Source organism: Hemitrygon akajei, chromosome 11 (genome assembly GCF_048418815.1).
Source record: "Hemitrygon akajei chromosome 11, sHemAka1.3, whole genome shotgun sequence".
NCBI lineage: Eukaryota > Metazoa > Chordata > Chondrichthyes > Myliobatiformes > Dasyatidae > Hemitrygon > Hemitrygon akajei.
In genome coordinates, this window is record NC_133134.1 from 78,230,675 (window position 1) to 78,246,498 (window position 15,824).

Below are 15,824 nucleotides of genomic sequence, written 5' to 3' on the forward strand. Positions count from 1 at the left end.
TCAATCCCCACCTCTGAAGGTCCATATGCATTTTGCACATTTTCCACATGCTCTCATTTACATCAACAGTGCAAAGGTTGAGAGGGTTGAGAGCTTTAAGCTCCCAGGAGTGTACATCAGGTCTAACCACATAGACACCAAAGCCAAGAAAGTTAACTAACACCTCCTCAGGAGGCTAAAGAAATCTGGCATTTCTCCACCAACCCTCACCAATTTTTACCAATGCACCGTAAGTTACAGTAAGGTAACATTCAGGTGAGGATGACTACAGCAGAGTGCAGTCAAACTGAGACAAAAGGGACGTTTGAAGTAAGATTACCAGAGCCAATCTTGTTTACTGGAGACAGACAGGTGAGATTAACTGTGCCAATGAGTAATCAACATAGAATAACCACTTCTCATGCTTTGAATTTTTTCAATGATTTTAAGTTCCCTGGCCCCCACTGTCTTATTTTCACCATGGACGTCCAGTCCCTATATACCTCCATCCCCCACCGAGATGGTCTCAAAGCTCTTCAGTTTTTTTTGGATTCCAGACCTAACCAATCCCCCTCTACCACCACTCTCCTCCGTCTAGCGGAATTAGTTCTTACTCCTAATAATTTCTCCTTTGGCTCCTCCCACTTCCTCCAAACCAAGGGTGTAGCCATGGGCACCCGTATGGGTCCCAGTTATGCCTGCCTGTTTGTTGGCTTTGTGGAACAGTCCATGTTCCAAGTCTATACGGGTATCCATCCTCCTCTTTTCCTTCGCTACATCGACGACTGCATTGGCGCTGCCTCTTGCACGCATGCTGAGCTTGTTGACTTCATTAACTTTGCCTCCAACTTTCACCCTGCCCTCAAATTTACCTGGTCCATTTCTGACACCTCCCTCCCCTTTCTTGATCTTTCTGTCTCCATCTCTGGAGACGGCTTATCTACTGATATCTACTATAAGCCTACAGACTCTCACAGCTACCTGGACTATTCCTCTTCCCACCCTGTCTCTTGCAAAAAGGCTATCCCCTTCTCACAATTCCTCCGTCTCCACCGCATCTGCTCTCAGGATGAGGCTTTTCATTCCAGGACGAAGGAGATGTCTTCCTTTTTTAAACAAAGGGGCTTCCCTTCGTCCACCATCAACTCTGCTCTCAAACGCATCTCTCCCATTTCCCGCACATCTGCCCTCACCCCATCCACCCGCCACCCCACTCGGGATAGGGTTCCCCTTGTCCTTACCTACCACCCCACCAGCCTCCAGGTCCAACGTATAATTCTCCGTAACTTCTGCCACCTCCAACGGGATCCCATTTCCAAGCACATCTTTCCCTCCCCCCCCTTCTGCTTTTCGCAGCAATCGCTCCCTACGCGACTCCCTTGTCCACTCGTCCCCCCCATCCCTTCCCACCGATCTCCCTCCTGGCACTTATCCTTGTAAACAGAACAAGTGCTACACCTGCCCTTACACTTCCTCCCTCATCACCATTCAGGGCCCCAGACAGTCCTTCCAGGTGAGGCAACACTTCACCTGTGAGTCGGCTGGTGTGATATACTGTGTCCGGTGCTCCCGGTGTGGTCTTTTATATATTGGTGAGACCCGACGCAGACTGGGAGACCGTTTCGCTGAGCACCTACGCTCTGTCTGCCAGAAAAAGCAGGGTCTCCCAGTGGCCACACATTTTAATTCCACGTCCCATTCCCATTCTGATATGTCTATCCATGGCCTCCTCTATTGTCAAAATGAATCCAAACTCAGGTTGGAGGAACAACACCTTATATACCGGCTGGGTAGCCTCCAACCTGATGGCATGAACATTGACTTCTCCAACTTCCGTTAATGCCCCTCCTCCCCTTCTTACCCCATCCCTGACATACTTAGTTGTTTGCCTGTTCTCCATCTCGATCTGGTGTTTCTCCACCCGCCCCCTTTCTTTCTCCTGAGGCCTCCCGGCCCATGATCCTTTCCCTTCTCCAGCTCTGTATCACTTTCGCCAATCACCTTTCCAGCTCTCAGCTTCACCCCACCCTCTCCGGTCTTCTCCTATCATTTCGCATTTCCCCCTCCCCCCACTACTTTGAAATCTCTTACTATCTTTCAGTTAGTCCTGACGAAGGGTCTCGGCCCAAAACGTCGACAGTGCTTCTCCCTATAGATGCTGCCTGGCCGGCTGTGTTCCACCAGCATTTTGTGTGTGTCGTTGTTTGAATTTCCAGCATCTGCAGATTTCCTCGTGTTTGCTCTAGAATAACATGGCTCCCTTTAGGAGGTGCTGGAGATAGACAGGATAGGAATAAAGGAAGGATGTGAAACACATCCAACAACTAAGGGACAATTGCTTTACTAACTTCAGAGAAACTGTCATTGGTTGTCAACTCAAACACGAGGAAATCTGCAGATGTTGGAAATTCAAGCAACACACACAAAATGCTGGAGGATCTCAACAGGCCAGGCAGCTTCCATGGAAAGGAGTATAGTCGACATTTTGGGCTGAGAGCAATTGAATGTGGACACAATGTGTCTCAGCTAATGATCTGCTAAACCATTTTCAGATAAGCTGTTTATTATGTAAAGTGGCAGGCTTGAAGAAGCAACCTGTGATCTTGGGTGACCTGGTTTGAACCAGTCAGAGTCAGGGTCGAATAGAACACAAGAAGACAGCTAAAGCACAAGGTTGAAAACCAAGTCATAAAACAATACTGCTAGTAGCCTGGGCTACATCCACAGAGAACTAACACAGGTCAGTCAGATGACCTTGAGCCAATGAAACTGAAACATCCGAGATTGATCTGATAAGGGAAGGAATAAAAATGACAGAATTTGGGAGGACAGGCAGCAACAACTCTGGAGATCAACCACTGTAGATATGGAAGACTGCCACATTGGATACGTGGAAGTTAGATCGATACCCCAAGGAACACCTGGTCAGCGTAGACTCCTTTCCTGGGTATTAACCCTTTCTATTCTTTGACTGTTCATGGAAGGTCAAGGGAACTTAGTAGGTGTGCACACCGGTATCAGTAGTGTAAATTCACGTGCTTGTGAACTGAGTCAATAAAGGTACTTGTCAGTAAATACAGATTCTTTCTGTGCCTAACTGACCATTATTACTAAATAGTAAATCCCTCTACCATTTTATTTTATTATTGGCTATGAAAATAGAAAGCATCCTATCTGGATATCTCTCAGCTTGGTATGGCAACTGCTCTGCCCTTGGCTGCAAGAAACTGCAAAGAGTTGTGGACAAACCTCACCACATCACAGAAGCCAGCTTCCTCTCCATAGACTCTGTCTACACTTTCTTTGCCTTGATAAAGGGCAGAAATCGTCCTTACCTTCTGCCCACTTCCTTTCCAGTCCTGATGAAGGGTCTCAGTCCAAAATATTGACTGCTTATTCCACTCCATAGTTGCTGCCTCCAGCATTTTGTGTTGTGTTGTCAGTAAGGCATGTTGGTGAACATGGATTGATTGGGCCAAAGGGCCTGTTTCTGATGTATAACTGCGTGACAGTAGGAGGTACCTTTGAGCAAGCCACCACAGCCATGAGGGATGGTATGATCACTCCCTGCAGCTGATAGTGTGATGCTGGGCCATCACTGTTGGATCAGGCCTTCCTATCACTCTGTGGAAGGGGACTACCTTCCTCTCAGCTCAGGGGAAATAGAGCTGGCAATGAGTGACATTTTTTATTTTATTTAGAGAAACAGCACAGTAACAGGACCTTCCAGCTCAACAGGCTCGTGCTGCCCAAATACTCCCATGTGAGTTGTTAACATAACAAGCCGCATGTCTTTGGACTGTGGGAGGAAGCTGGAGCACCCAGAGGAATCCCCACATGTCACGGGGAGAACGTAGAAACTCTTACAGACATCTGCAGGAATTGAACCCAAGTGACTGGCAATGTAATAGCATTACACTAACCCAGTGATTCCCGGGAGGAGGGGAGGGTGGCGTGTCCTAAGGGGGCGCTAGGGGAGCTACAAGTCATCTGGGATTCTTGGGGGTGGGGTGCTCGAGAGACGGCACCTAACTCGAGGTATGAGACCTGGCCATTCATTAGTAGAACAGACATTTCCAAAAAAAAAGGATGAGGCACCGGAACATAGGAGGAACCATAGCTCTACAGGCAGTGAACACTCACCGTCACAATGCGTCTGAAACTCGGCAATCTCATCCGACCTTTACCAACCAGGCATTACTGGGGATGTATAAATTAGCAACCAGAGTGCCCAACAGTTCCCCTCGACTCACAGCACGAAACAAATTCATGCAATTTAACAGTTGGTAAGTCAAGTACACCCTCTCAACTTTCTCTACAGATCTACGGAAAACAGGTTACGCAACGACACGTGCTGGCCTAAACCAAATGGTGAAATAGAGCCATTCAGTGGTGAAGCCTTGAACTTTAATCCTTCTAAGAGACGGAAACTACAGATAGTTTGTCAATACAACCATGAAACCACCAAGATTCCACCTGATTCCAATTCTGTTGAATGGGATAAGCAATGGACCAATGCCTGAGTGCTAGGATGGACATGATGGGTTGAAGGGCCTGCTCCTGTGACCACTCTATCACTCCCAATACATTCTAGGATTATCTGAGGGGTGAGTGGGGAAGCCAAGAGAAGAGAAATCGAGCCTCACCGATCTCGGGCTCTCCTGAGAGTTCAACTGAAGGAGTCTCCTCTCCACGATCTCCTCGTGGGTCAGTGCAAATGGACTCAGAACCTGTAGCAAAGAGACGACATGTCAACAGTGCATGACATTGGGTCACATTAACACATCCCACTCTGAATCTGAGGAATTTAACTGCCAGAGCTGGGGAAGACTTTTTCTTCCAATGGACTCTTCCCACCTTACTTTTCTCAGTTTCTAAGTTCTGATGGTCTTTAACCTGAAACATTAACCAGTTTTCATTCCACAAATGATGCCTGACCTCCTGAATGCTTCCTACATTTTAATATTTTAGCTCCAGACATGAGTCTTGCTTGCAGTATACTTAGTACGATTGGCACAATGGCTGCTTTGTAGTTCCAGAAATCCGTGTTTAATTCTCACCATATGTACATAAGGCCATAAAGTGTAGGAGTAGAATTAGGTCATCCAGTTTAGAGTCTGATTTATTATCCCTCTCAACCCCATTCCCCCCTAACCCAATAGAAGACCATAACACCATGTTGTGTGTGTTGTGTTGCTGATGCCATATATTGGCTGCTGTAAATTGTGATGGGTAGAACCTGGGGGGAGTTGATAGGGAATGTTAGGAAGAATAAAATGATGGGTGTAAATTGGTGGTTGGAATGTGGTGGGCCAAAAGGCCTATTTCCATACTGGATCTCTCTCAGAATTTGGAGAAGATACAATGGTTGGAGTTAGAGTTATAGGTGTAAGACCAGTGAGGAATCTACAGCAGACCCCACAGAGTGTGGCCTCCTAGTCCTACTCAGCATAGTCATAGAGCAATAAAACACAGATAAAGCCCTTCGACCCAACCACTCCTTGATGACCATGTTCCATCTTGGGGACATGCAGCGGTCCTCTGTGTACCCGGGAATGGAACAGTTTGCTCCATTTCCTCATCCGTCACCATCTTGATGGCAGACAGGCTGTCACAGATCCCCATCCACTTACCTTAGCCAGTTTTATTGCTCCTTCGTCCCCAATTTGATTGTAAGCGACGGAGAGCCACAGCAGCGACCGATTCAATCGCAGACCCTGGGGATGACAAAGCAGACAATTCCAGCCACCTGGCTGATCTCAAGTAAACAGCTCATTTTGGGTTTAAAGTCCTTGAACCAACCGGCACGACTCTAATCACCACTTCAATATAGCAACGTTATGATCACTTTGCACTACGGTGGACTTTGTTTTTCTTCTACTAACTGTGCTTTTACTTGTATAATTTGTGTCTAATTTACATTTTTCTTGTGAATGTTGTGTCTCTGATGCTGTGTGCCTGTGATGGTGCTGCAACTAAGTTTTTTCAATGCACCTGTGGAATTGTGCAGGCTCTATGTTAACAAAAAGACAGACAAGTGCATCCTGATTATATGAATACCTCTTAGAGTTGTATAAAGGTACAGCACATTCAGCACAGAAACAAGTCCTTTGGCCCACAGAGTCTGAACCAACTACCCACCACCTACCTGAACTGATCCCATTTTATCCTCCCCATATTCTCATCAATTCCCCAGATTCTACCCTCATACTTACAGATATCAAAAGTCAATTTATCATCAAAGTACATATACTGTATGTCACCATATACTACCTTGAGATTCAACTGCTTGCAGGCATTTACAGGAAAATAAAGAAATACAATAGAATTTGTGAGAAAAATTATAAATAAAGACTGACCAACAACCAATGTGCAAAACACAAATTAGTCATAGAAGAGTACAGCACAGAAATAGGCCCTTCAGCCCATCTAGTCCATGTCAAACCATTTAAACTGTCTAGTGCCACCAACCTGCACCCCGTGCAAATAAATTAAATAATACTGAGAACATGATTTGTAGAGTCATTGAAAGGAAGCCAGTAGGTTGTCAAGTCAGTTCAGAATTGAAGTGAGTGAAGTTATCCACACTGGTTTAGGAGCCCAATGACTGTAGGGAATAACTGTTCCTAAACCTGGTGCGGTGGTAGTAGATATTGGTAGCATATGACAATAAACTCAACATTTGACTTTGACTTTAAAGACTGTTAAAATAAAGCACTAACTCCCTTTGGCTCTTAAACCAATGGGATTGTGTGCATTTCTGTGTAGACTACGTGCACTGTAGGATGCCAATATGTGTGCGGTATTAATAATTGGTTTATTATTGCTACATGTACCAAGATAGAGAACATCTTTTGTTTGTATGCCATCCAGACAAATCATTCCATACACTAGTACATTGAGGTAGTAAAGCAAGAAACAGAAAACAGCAAACATGAGGAAATCTGCAGATGCTGGAAATTCAAACAACACACACAAAATGCTGGTGGAACACAGCAGGCCAGGCAGCATCTATAAGGAGAAGCACTGTCGACATTTCGGGCCGAGACCCTTCGTCTAGAAGAATATTCTAGAAGAAGAATATTTTTATTCCAAGTAAACTCCTGTTTCTTGACTTCCTGACAATCAATAAGGACGGGCATCAATACCTCTGCCACAATTATTCCAAACACTGTATCAAGCAGTAGTGAATCAAGGCAACTGGACTTGCTGTGTTGTCTAGAAGATGTTTGCCACTCATCTGAGAGGCTTCTTCAGTTCTGATCCACGGTGGGTAGTTTTCTAGCTTATAACTCTGAGTTGTTTAAAGGTATAGCAATCACATGAGGGTCGTTAAGAGTCGTAGAGTTAATGTGAGGGTCATTAGTCTTACCTTTGCAAGGATAAAGGTGTGAAATTCTGTGGAGACACCAGGGTAAAGATGTTAGGACTGCATTATAAGCAGCTACTGCATTGAAAAGTTAAGACCAATAACCATCTCATTAACTCTATGACTCCTAACAACCCTCATGTGATTGCTATACCTCGGATCGGAACTGAAGAAACCTCTTGGATGAGTAGTGAAACGTCTTCTAGACAATGCAGCAAGTCCAGTTGCCTTGATTTGCTACTGCTTGATATACATGAGCTGGATGACTGAGAACCTTCATAGATATATTCTAAATACAGTACTGGTGTTCCACAAGGTTGAGTACTCAGCACCTGACTCTACTCCCTGTACAGTCATGGCTGTGTGGCCAGATTCTGTTCTCATTCAATCTACACATTTGCAGATGATACCACTGTAGTGGGCCGTATCTCAAATAATGATGAGTTAAAGTAGAGGAAGGAGATAGAGAACCTAGTGACATGGTGTCATATGAAAAAGCTTTCTCTCAGTGACTGGGGGATGGCACTCAGGAACCTATTTACATAATAGTGATGAGGTTGGAAGGGTCGAGATCTTCAGAACTGTGGGAATAGCCTGTCCTGATCTATGGCCAAGAAAGCTCACCAACATCTTTAGTTTCTCAGAAGGCTAAAGAAATCTGGCATGCCGCGTTGACCCAATTTTTATTCATGTACCATAGAAAGACCTTAAGATGATAAGGTACATGAGCAGAATTAGGCCATTCAGCCCATCGAGTCTGCTCTGCCATTCCATCATGGCTGATCTATTTCCCTCTCAGTCCCGGTCTCCTGCCTTCTCCCCATAACCCTTCATGACCTGACTGATGAAGAACCTATCAACTTTTCCATTAAATATACCCAATGACTTGGTCTCCACAGCTGTCTGTGACAATGAATCCCACAGATTCATCACTCTCTAGCTAAAGAAATTCTCCTCATCTCCATTTTAAATGGACACCCCTCTGTTCTGAGGCTTTGCCCTTTGGTCCTAGACTCCACCACCACAAGAAAATTCCTCTCCATATTCTCTCTGTTGAGGCTTTTCAACAGAATGATCCCCCCTCATTCTTCTGAATCCCAGTGAGTACAGACTCAGTGCCATAAATCACTGTGTACATGGTAACCCTTTCATTCAAAGAATCAATCTCATGAACGTCCTCTGAATCCTCTCCAATGTCAGCACATTCTTTCTTAGATAGGGGACTCAAAACTGCTCACAATACCCCTAGTGAGTCCTTACAAAGCCCCAACATTACATCAATGTCTTTTATGTTCTAATACTCTCAAAATTAATGCTAACATTGCATTTGCCTTCCTCTCCACTGATTCAACCTGCAAATTAGCCTTTTGGGAATCCTGCACAAGGACTCCCAAGTCCTCTCTCTATTTAGAAATTAGTCTACTCTTTTACTTCTTCTACCGAAGTCCATGACCATACATTTCCCAACATTGTATTACATCTGCCACTTCTTTGCCCATTCTCCTAATCTGTCTAACTCCTTCACAGCCTCCCTACTTCCTCAACACTACCTGTCCCTTCAACTATCTTCATAACATTTGCAAACTTGGCCACAAGGCCATCAATTCAGTCATCCAAATCATAGATAATGTAAAAAGAAGCAATCCCAACATGACCCTGGTGGAACAGCACTAGTCATTGGCAGCCACCCAGAAAAGGCTCCATTTATTCACATTCTTTGCCTCCTGCCAAATAGCCAATGCTCTATCCATGCTAGTATCTTCCCTGTAATACCATGGGTTCTTAACTTGTTAAGCTGCCTCAAGTGCGGCACCTTGTCAAATGTCTTATGAAAATCCAAATAAACAACATCCACTGACTCTCCTTTGTCTATCCTGCCTGTAATTTCTTCAAAGAATTCCAACAGATTTGTCAGGTAAGATTTTCCTTTAAGGAAACCATGCTGACTGTGGCCTATTTCATCTAGTGTCTCCAAGTACCCCAAAACCACATCCTCAACAATCAACTCCAACATTTTCCCAACCACTGATGACAGACTAACTGGCCTATAATTTCCATCTATCTCTGTCCCTACCTAAAGAATGGAGTGACATTTGCAATTTTCAGTCCTCTGGAACCATGCCAAAATCTATTGATTCTTGAAAGATCATTACTAATGCCATCACAATCTCTTCAGCCACCTATTTCAGAGTCCTAGGGTGCCGAACATCTGGTCCAGGTGATTTATCTACCTTCCCATGCACCTTCTTCCTAGTATTGGCATCTTCATTCACTTCTGCCCCAACACTCTTGAACTACCGGCACACCTCTAGTGTCTTCCACAGTGAAGACTAATGCAAAATACTTAGTTCATCTGCCATTTCCTTGTCCCCCATTACTAGCTCTCCAGCATAATTTTCCAGTGGTTGGATATCTAGTCTCACCTCTCCTTAACTTTTTATATATCTGAAGAAACACTTGGTATCCTCTTTGATAGCATTAGCTATCTTTACTTTGTATTCCATCTTTTTCCTTTTCATGACTTTTTTAGTTGCTGTTGGTTTTTAAAAGCTTCCTAATCATCTAACTTCCTACAATTGTTGCTCTATTATGTGCCCTCTCTTTGGCTTCAATGTTGGCTTTGACTTACCATGTCTACCACGGTTACACCACCTTGCCTTTAGAAAACTACTACTTCTTTGGCATGTATCTATGTTGTGCCTTCCAGATTGCTCTAAGAAATTCCAGACATTGCTGCTCTGCCGTCATCCCTGCTAGTGTCCCCTTCCAATCAACTTTGGTCAGCTCCTCTCTCATGCCTCTGTAATTCCCTTTACTCCACTGTAATTCTGACACTTTTGACTTTAGCTTCTCCCTCTAAAATTGCAGGGTGAATTTTATCGTATTATGATCACTGGCTCCTAAGGGTTCCTTTACTTCAATTCCGGTTCATTGCACAACACCCAATTCAGAATAGTAGGCTCAACCATGAGTTGCTCTTAAAAGCCCTCTTGTAGGCATTCTACAATTTTCCCCTCTTGGAATCCAGCACCAAGCTGATTTCTCTAAGCCACCTGTATATTAAAATTTCCCATGACTATTGCAACATGGTCATTTTGACAAACCTTTTCTATCTCCATTGTAACTTGTAGCCCACGACCTGTTTGGATGCCTGTATGTAACTCTCATTAGGGTCTTTTTACCCTTGCAGTTTCTTAGCTCTACACAAGGATTCTATACCTTCCAATCCTGTCACCTCTTTCTAAGGATTTGATTTCATTTTTTACCAACAGAACCACCCTACCCCCTCCGTCTACTCGCCTGTCCTTTTGATACAAATTGTATCCCTGGATATTAAGCTCCTCAGTCATGACTCAGTGATGCCCAGGAGAGGATGAGGGTGGGGGAAGAGAGAACGGGGAGGCGAGGGGAGTGGAAGGGAGGATGGGGAGGGGAGGAGAGGACGAGGAGGGGAGGAGAAGGGAGGATGGGATGGGGAGGGGAGGGGAGGGGGAGGAGAGAAGAGGAGAGGACTGGGAGGGGAGGGGAAGGGAGGAGAAGGGAGGACGGGATGGGAAGCGGAGGGGAGGAGAGGACAGGGAGGGGAGGGGAGGAGAGGACAGGGAGGGGAGGGGAGGAGAAGGGAGGACGGGATGGGAAGTGGAGGGGAGGAGAGGACAGGGAGGGGAGGGGAGGAGAAGGGAGGACGGGATGGGAAGCGGAGGGGAGGAGAGGACAGGGAGGGGAGGGGAAGGAGAAGGGAGGACAGGGAGGGGAGGAGAGGACGGGGAGGGGAGGAGAAGGGAGGACGGGATGGGAAGGGGAGGGGAGGAGAGAAGAGGAGAGGACAGGGAGAGGAGGATGAGGTGGGGATGGGAGGGGAGGACGAGGAAGGGGAAAGGGCGAGGATGGGGAAAGGGCGAGGAGAGGATGAGGAAGGGGAAGAAGGAGAGGTGGGAAGGGCGTGGGCAAGGGGAGAGAAGGTGGGGGGATGGGGAGGGGGAGAGGGCAAGAGAAAGGGAGAGAGGGGAGGGAGATCATAGAACAGGGCTTTACGTATTTGGAAGACAGAATGTGATGTGTGTGAGATGTAGCCTGTGTAGCTGTGGGTGATGGAATATACTTATGCAAGCATAGGTCGATGAGAAGTTGTGGGAGTGTGTCTGTATGCAGGTGTGAGATTATAGTCAGTGTGTTAAGAGGCAATAGAGCATAGACTGGAGGTGAGTTTACGAGAGAGATATACTTGGTGCCTGTGTCTCCTGCTTATGCGTACACAGTGTCCATCTGTTGTGCGCAGTTCTGGAAATTCCCTTTTCCTTACTTCAGCAATGTAGCCTATTCCTTTGTCCGTGATGTGATTGAAGTTGAGATTCAGGGTCAGCAGAGTCTTGTTACACTTTCTGGGTGTGGAAAGTGCTTCCCCAATCAGCTTCGCGCCCACATCATCTATTTGGTTGTTCCTCAGAGTTAAGTGTTGAATTCTGCAAAAACAAATAGGGAAAGGCTTTGGGAAGTAATACTGGAAACTGGCATGTTAGGTAGGACATAGAATACAGAACAGTACAGGAACAAGCTCTTTAGCTCACAAATTTGTGCAGAACAAAACTAAAGCTGAACTAAACTTGCTAAACTAGTCTCTTCTGCATACACATTGTTTATATCTGTACATTCATGTGCTTGTCTAAAATGCTCGTAAATTTATCTGACTCCACCATCGTACCTGGCAGCACATTTCAGGGACCCTTATTCTGCTTTTTAAAAAATGCACTTCATTTAAGGTGAGATGGGATGTCTTTTGAATATTTAGGACTTTAAATGTTTTTTGAAGTGAATTTTCACTTTAAATGCATGTCCTCTGGTATTAGACATTTCAACCCAGGAAAAACTGTCCACTCCATGCATGCCCCTCATAATTTTATACAGTAAACCTCTATCAGGTCTCTTTCAACCTCTGATATTCCAGAGAAAACAATAAAGTTTGTGCAACCTCTCCTTGTAGAATATGCCCTTTAATCCAGGCAGCATACCCGTGAACATCTACTGCACCCCCTCCAAAGCCTCTCATTCTGCTTCTGACCAGAACTCAATGCAATCCTCTGCCTCATTGCTTCAGTAAAACAGCCAACAGAATCAAAGATCCTTCCCCCTCTCATTGGCAGTAAACAAAACCCGAAAGCATGTACTACCAAGCTCAAGGACAATTTATATCCCGCTGTCATAAGACTGCTGAACCATCAAATTTGTACAGTAAGATGGACTCTTGACCTCACAGTCTATTTCATCACAGCCTAGAACATTATTGTCTGCCTACTTTGTACTTTACCTGTAACTGTTCTGCATTCCCTGTAATCGGTTTTCCCTGGTACTACCTCAATGCACTGATGTGATGAAATGATCTGTAAGGATGGCAAGCAAAACAAAGTTGTTCGGGTGCAGAGGACCCGAGACAGTTATAGAGACTGGAGAGGCTGGGTCTGTTCTCCCTGGAGCGGAGGGGGCTGAGGGAGGACATGGATATGGTGGATGATAGGAAATCTTCCCCATGACAAAGATGATTCAGTAGAAACATTTAACAGGCGTAAGGGTGGTAAAATGAAGACACAGGCAGATACCAGGAACCTGGAGCAAAAATCAAGCTACTAGAAGAATTCAGCATCAGGAGAGGTGAAGGGATGATTGGCATTTCAGGCCACGATCCTGCATCAGGACATTATGGTAAGAAGGTTAGAGGAGGTCTGAGAAAAGAGTTTGGATGCAATCTGAGACACACTCCTGAGTGGAGTGGAGGAGGTAGAGACTCTCACACATCTGGATGAGCATGTGAAACATTGAGACTGAATGCTGGGGAAGGGGTTGGTAGGGACATAGTGGACTAGGGGGCCTGCTTCTGTGCTGTCAGACACTATGAATGACTGCAGGCTGAATAATGGCGCATTGTTTACTCACTGGCTGTCTTCATTCATCAGCAGGTAATAAGGCTGGTGGGCGAATGGATTTCCGTCCAGCACCACAGACCTGGAAACATCAAGTGTGGAGTCAGTGTGGCTCAACTGCCCCACCCAACTTGCACCTGCATCTACCCTCCTGGCGTGACTCTCTCCTAATGTATTTATCACACCTTGCTGTCAAGGGCAACGCTTATTGTCCATCCCCACTGCCCTCGAGGAGGGGGCCAGCTATCCCTCGATCCACTATAGTCTGTGTGGTGAAGGTGCTCCCATGTGCTGTTGGGGTCAGTTCTGGGATTTAAACCCAGAGATGGTGAAAGTAGAGTGAAATATTTCCACATTAGGATGATGTATGCAACTTACTTAGAGATTATACAGTCTCCCCAACTTCCCTGTTGTGTAAACCCACTTGATAACTCAGAGGGTTAGGCAGCATCTGTGGAGGGAAATGAAAGGCTGATGTTTCAGGTCCAGAACCTTCATCTGGGCTAATATGTAAGAGGTCCCTAATGAAAGGTCTCAACCTGAAACATCTCCGTCCATTTCCCACCACAGATGCTGCCTGATCCGCTGATTCCTCCAGCACTTGCTATGTCAGCTGAGATTCTAAAACTTGCAGTCTCTTGAGACTGCATCACATCTACACGTTCCTAGGTGCAGAGTTACAGAACGCTCTACAAGACTTCTATAAATACACTGTTGAAAGCATCCTCAGTGGTCTGGTACAGCAATATAAGGAGATGCAGAGCATAGTGGACTCAGCCCAACAGTGGACATCATGCTTTCCTCACCCTTGACAGTATCTACAGGAGGCACTGCCTCAAGAAAAGACAAAATCCTTAATCAAAAATGCCCTTCATCCAAGCCATGCCATCTTTTCATAGATACCATTGGGCAGGAAGTACAGAAGCCTTAAGTCCCACAGCACCAAGTTTAGGAACAGTGACGTCCCTTCAATTACTAGCTTCTTGAACCATCCTCACAACCTTATTCACAACAGCTTAGTAACACTCTGAAAACTTTGAATACTAAAACTTACTTTTATTTTGTTGTAATCATTCTTTCTTGTGTTCATGTTTAATGTGGTTTTCTTGTGAATGCTGCACATTTGTTGCTCTGGGTCTATGATGCTGCTGCAAGTAAGCTTTACATCCCATACGTGCACACATGGACTGTGAGTGAGTGACAGTAAACTTGACTAACCAGTGTGCAGTCAGTACCTTTAGCATCTCTACAATTTGCAGACAGAACACCCTCCCTGATGAGCGCACACACACCCACACTTGTGAGCGTGCACACACCCTCTCCAGTGAGCACACACACACCCACTCTTGTGAGCGTGCACACACCCTCTCCAGTGAGCACACACACACCCACTCTTGTGAGCGTGCACACACACCCTCTCCAGTGAGCACACACACACCCACTCTTGTGAGCGCGCACACACCCTCTCCAGTAAGCACACACACACCCACCCTTGTGAGCGTGCACACATCCTCTCCAGTGAGCACACTCACACCCACTCTTGTGAGCGTGCACACACACCCTCTCCAGTGAGCACACACACACCCACTCTTGTGAACGTGCACACACATCCTCTCCAGTGAGCACACACACACCCACCCTTGTGAGCGTGCACACACCCTCTCCAGTGAGCACACACACACCCACCCTTGTGAGCGTGCACACACACCCTCTCCAGTAAGCACGCACACACCCACCCTTGTGAGCGCGCACACACCCGCTCTCCAGTAAGCACGCACACACCCACCCTTGTGAGCGTGCACACACCCGCTCTCCAGTGAGCACGCACACACCCACCCTTGTGAGCGTGCACACACCCTCTCCAGTGAGCACACACACACCCACTCTTGTGAGCGTGCACACACATCCTCTCCAGTGAGCACGCACACACCCACCCTTGTGAGCGTGCACACACATCCTCTCCAGTGAGCACACACACACCCACCCTTGTGAGCGTGCACACACCCTCTCCAGTGAGCACACACACACCCACCCTTGTGAGCGTGCACACACACCCTCTCCAGTGAGCACACACACACCCACTCTTGTGAGCGCGCACACACCCGCTCTCCAGTAAGCACGCACACACCCACCCTTGTGAGCGTGCACACACACCCTCTCCAGTAAGCACGCACACACCCACCCTTGTGAGCGCGCACACACCCGCTCTCCAGTAAGCACGCACACACCCACCCTTGTGAGCGTGCACACACCCGCTCTCCAGTGAGCACGCACACACCCACCCTTGTGAGCGTGCACACACACCCTCTCCAGTAAGCACGCACACACCCACTCTTGTGAGCGTGCACACACATCCTCTCCAGTGAGCACACACACACCCACCCTTGTGAGTGCGCGCACACACCCTCTCCAGTGAGCACGCACACACCCACCCTTGTGAGCACGCACACACCCACCCTTGTGAGCGCGCGCACACACCCTCTCCAGTGAGCACGCACACACCCGCTCTCCAGTGAGCACGCACACACCCGCTCTCCAGTAAGCACGCACACACCCACCCT

The 15,824-nt window shown here is 46.5% G+C and overlaps 1 protein-coding gene across 4 annotated transcripts in view; it reads right to left on the minus strand.

Moving 5' to 3' along the window:
* lrrc71 (leucine rich repeat containing 71) overlaps positions 1-15,824 on the minus strand; it is a 73,264-nt gene that overhangs the window by 25,834 nt on the left and 31,606 nt on the right. For 3 of the 4 annotated variants that reach the window (XM_073061193.1, XM_073061190.1, XM_073061192.1), the window contains 4 exons: positions 13,277-13,345; positions 11,652-11,811; positions 5,613-5,696; positions 4,626-4,709 (listed from right to left, as the gene is read on the minus strand). In XM_073061193.1, coding sequence (XP_072917294.1) covers positions 4,626-4,709; positions 5,613-5,696; positions 11,652-11,811; positions 13,277-13,345 — 397 coding nt within the window. The remainder of the gene's footprint in view (positions 1-4,625; positions 4,710-5,612; positions 5,697-11,651; positions 11,812-13,276; positions 13,346-15,824) is intronic. The other variant, XM_073061191.1, reaches the window with a different exon arrangement.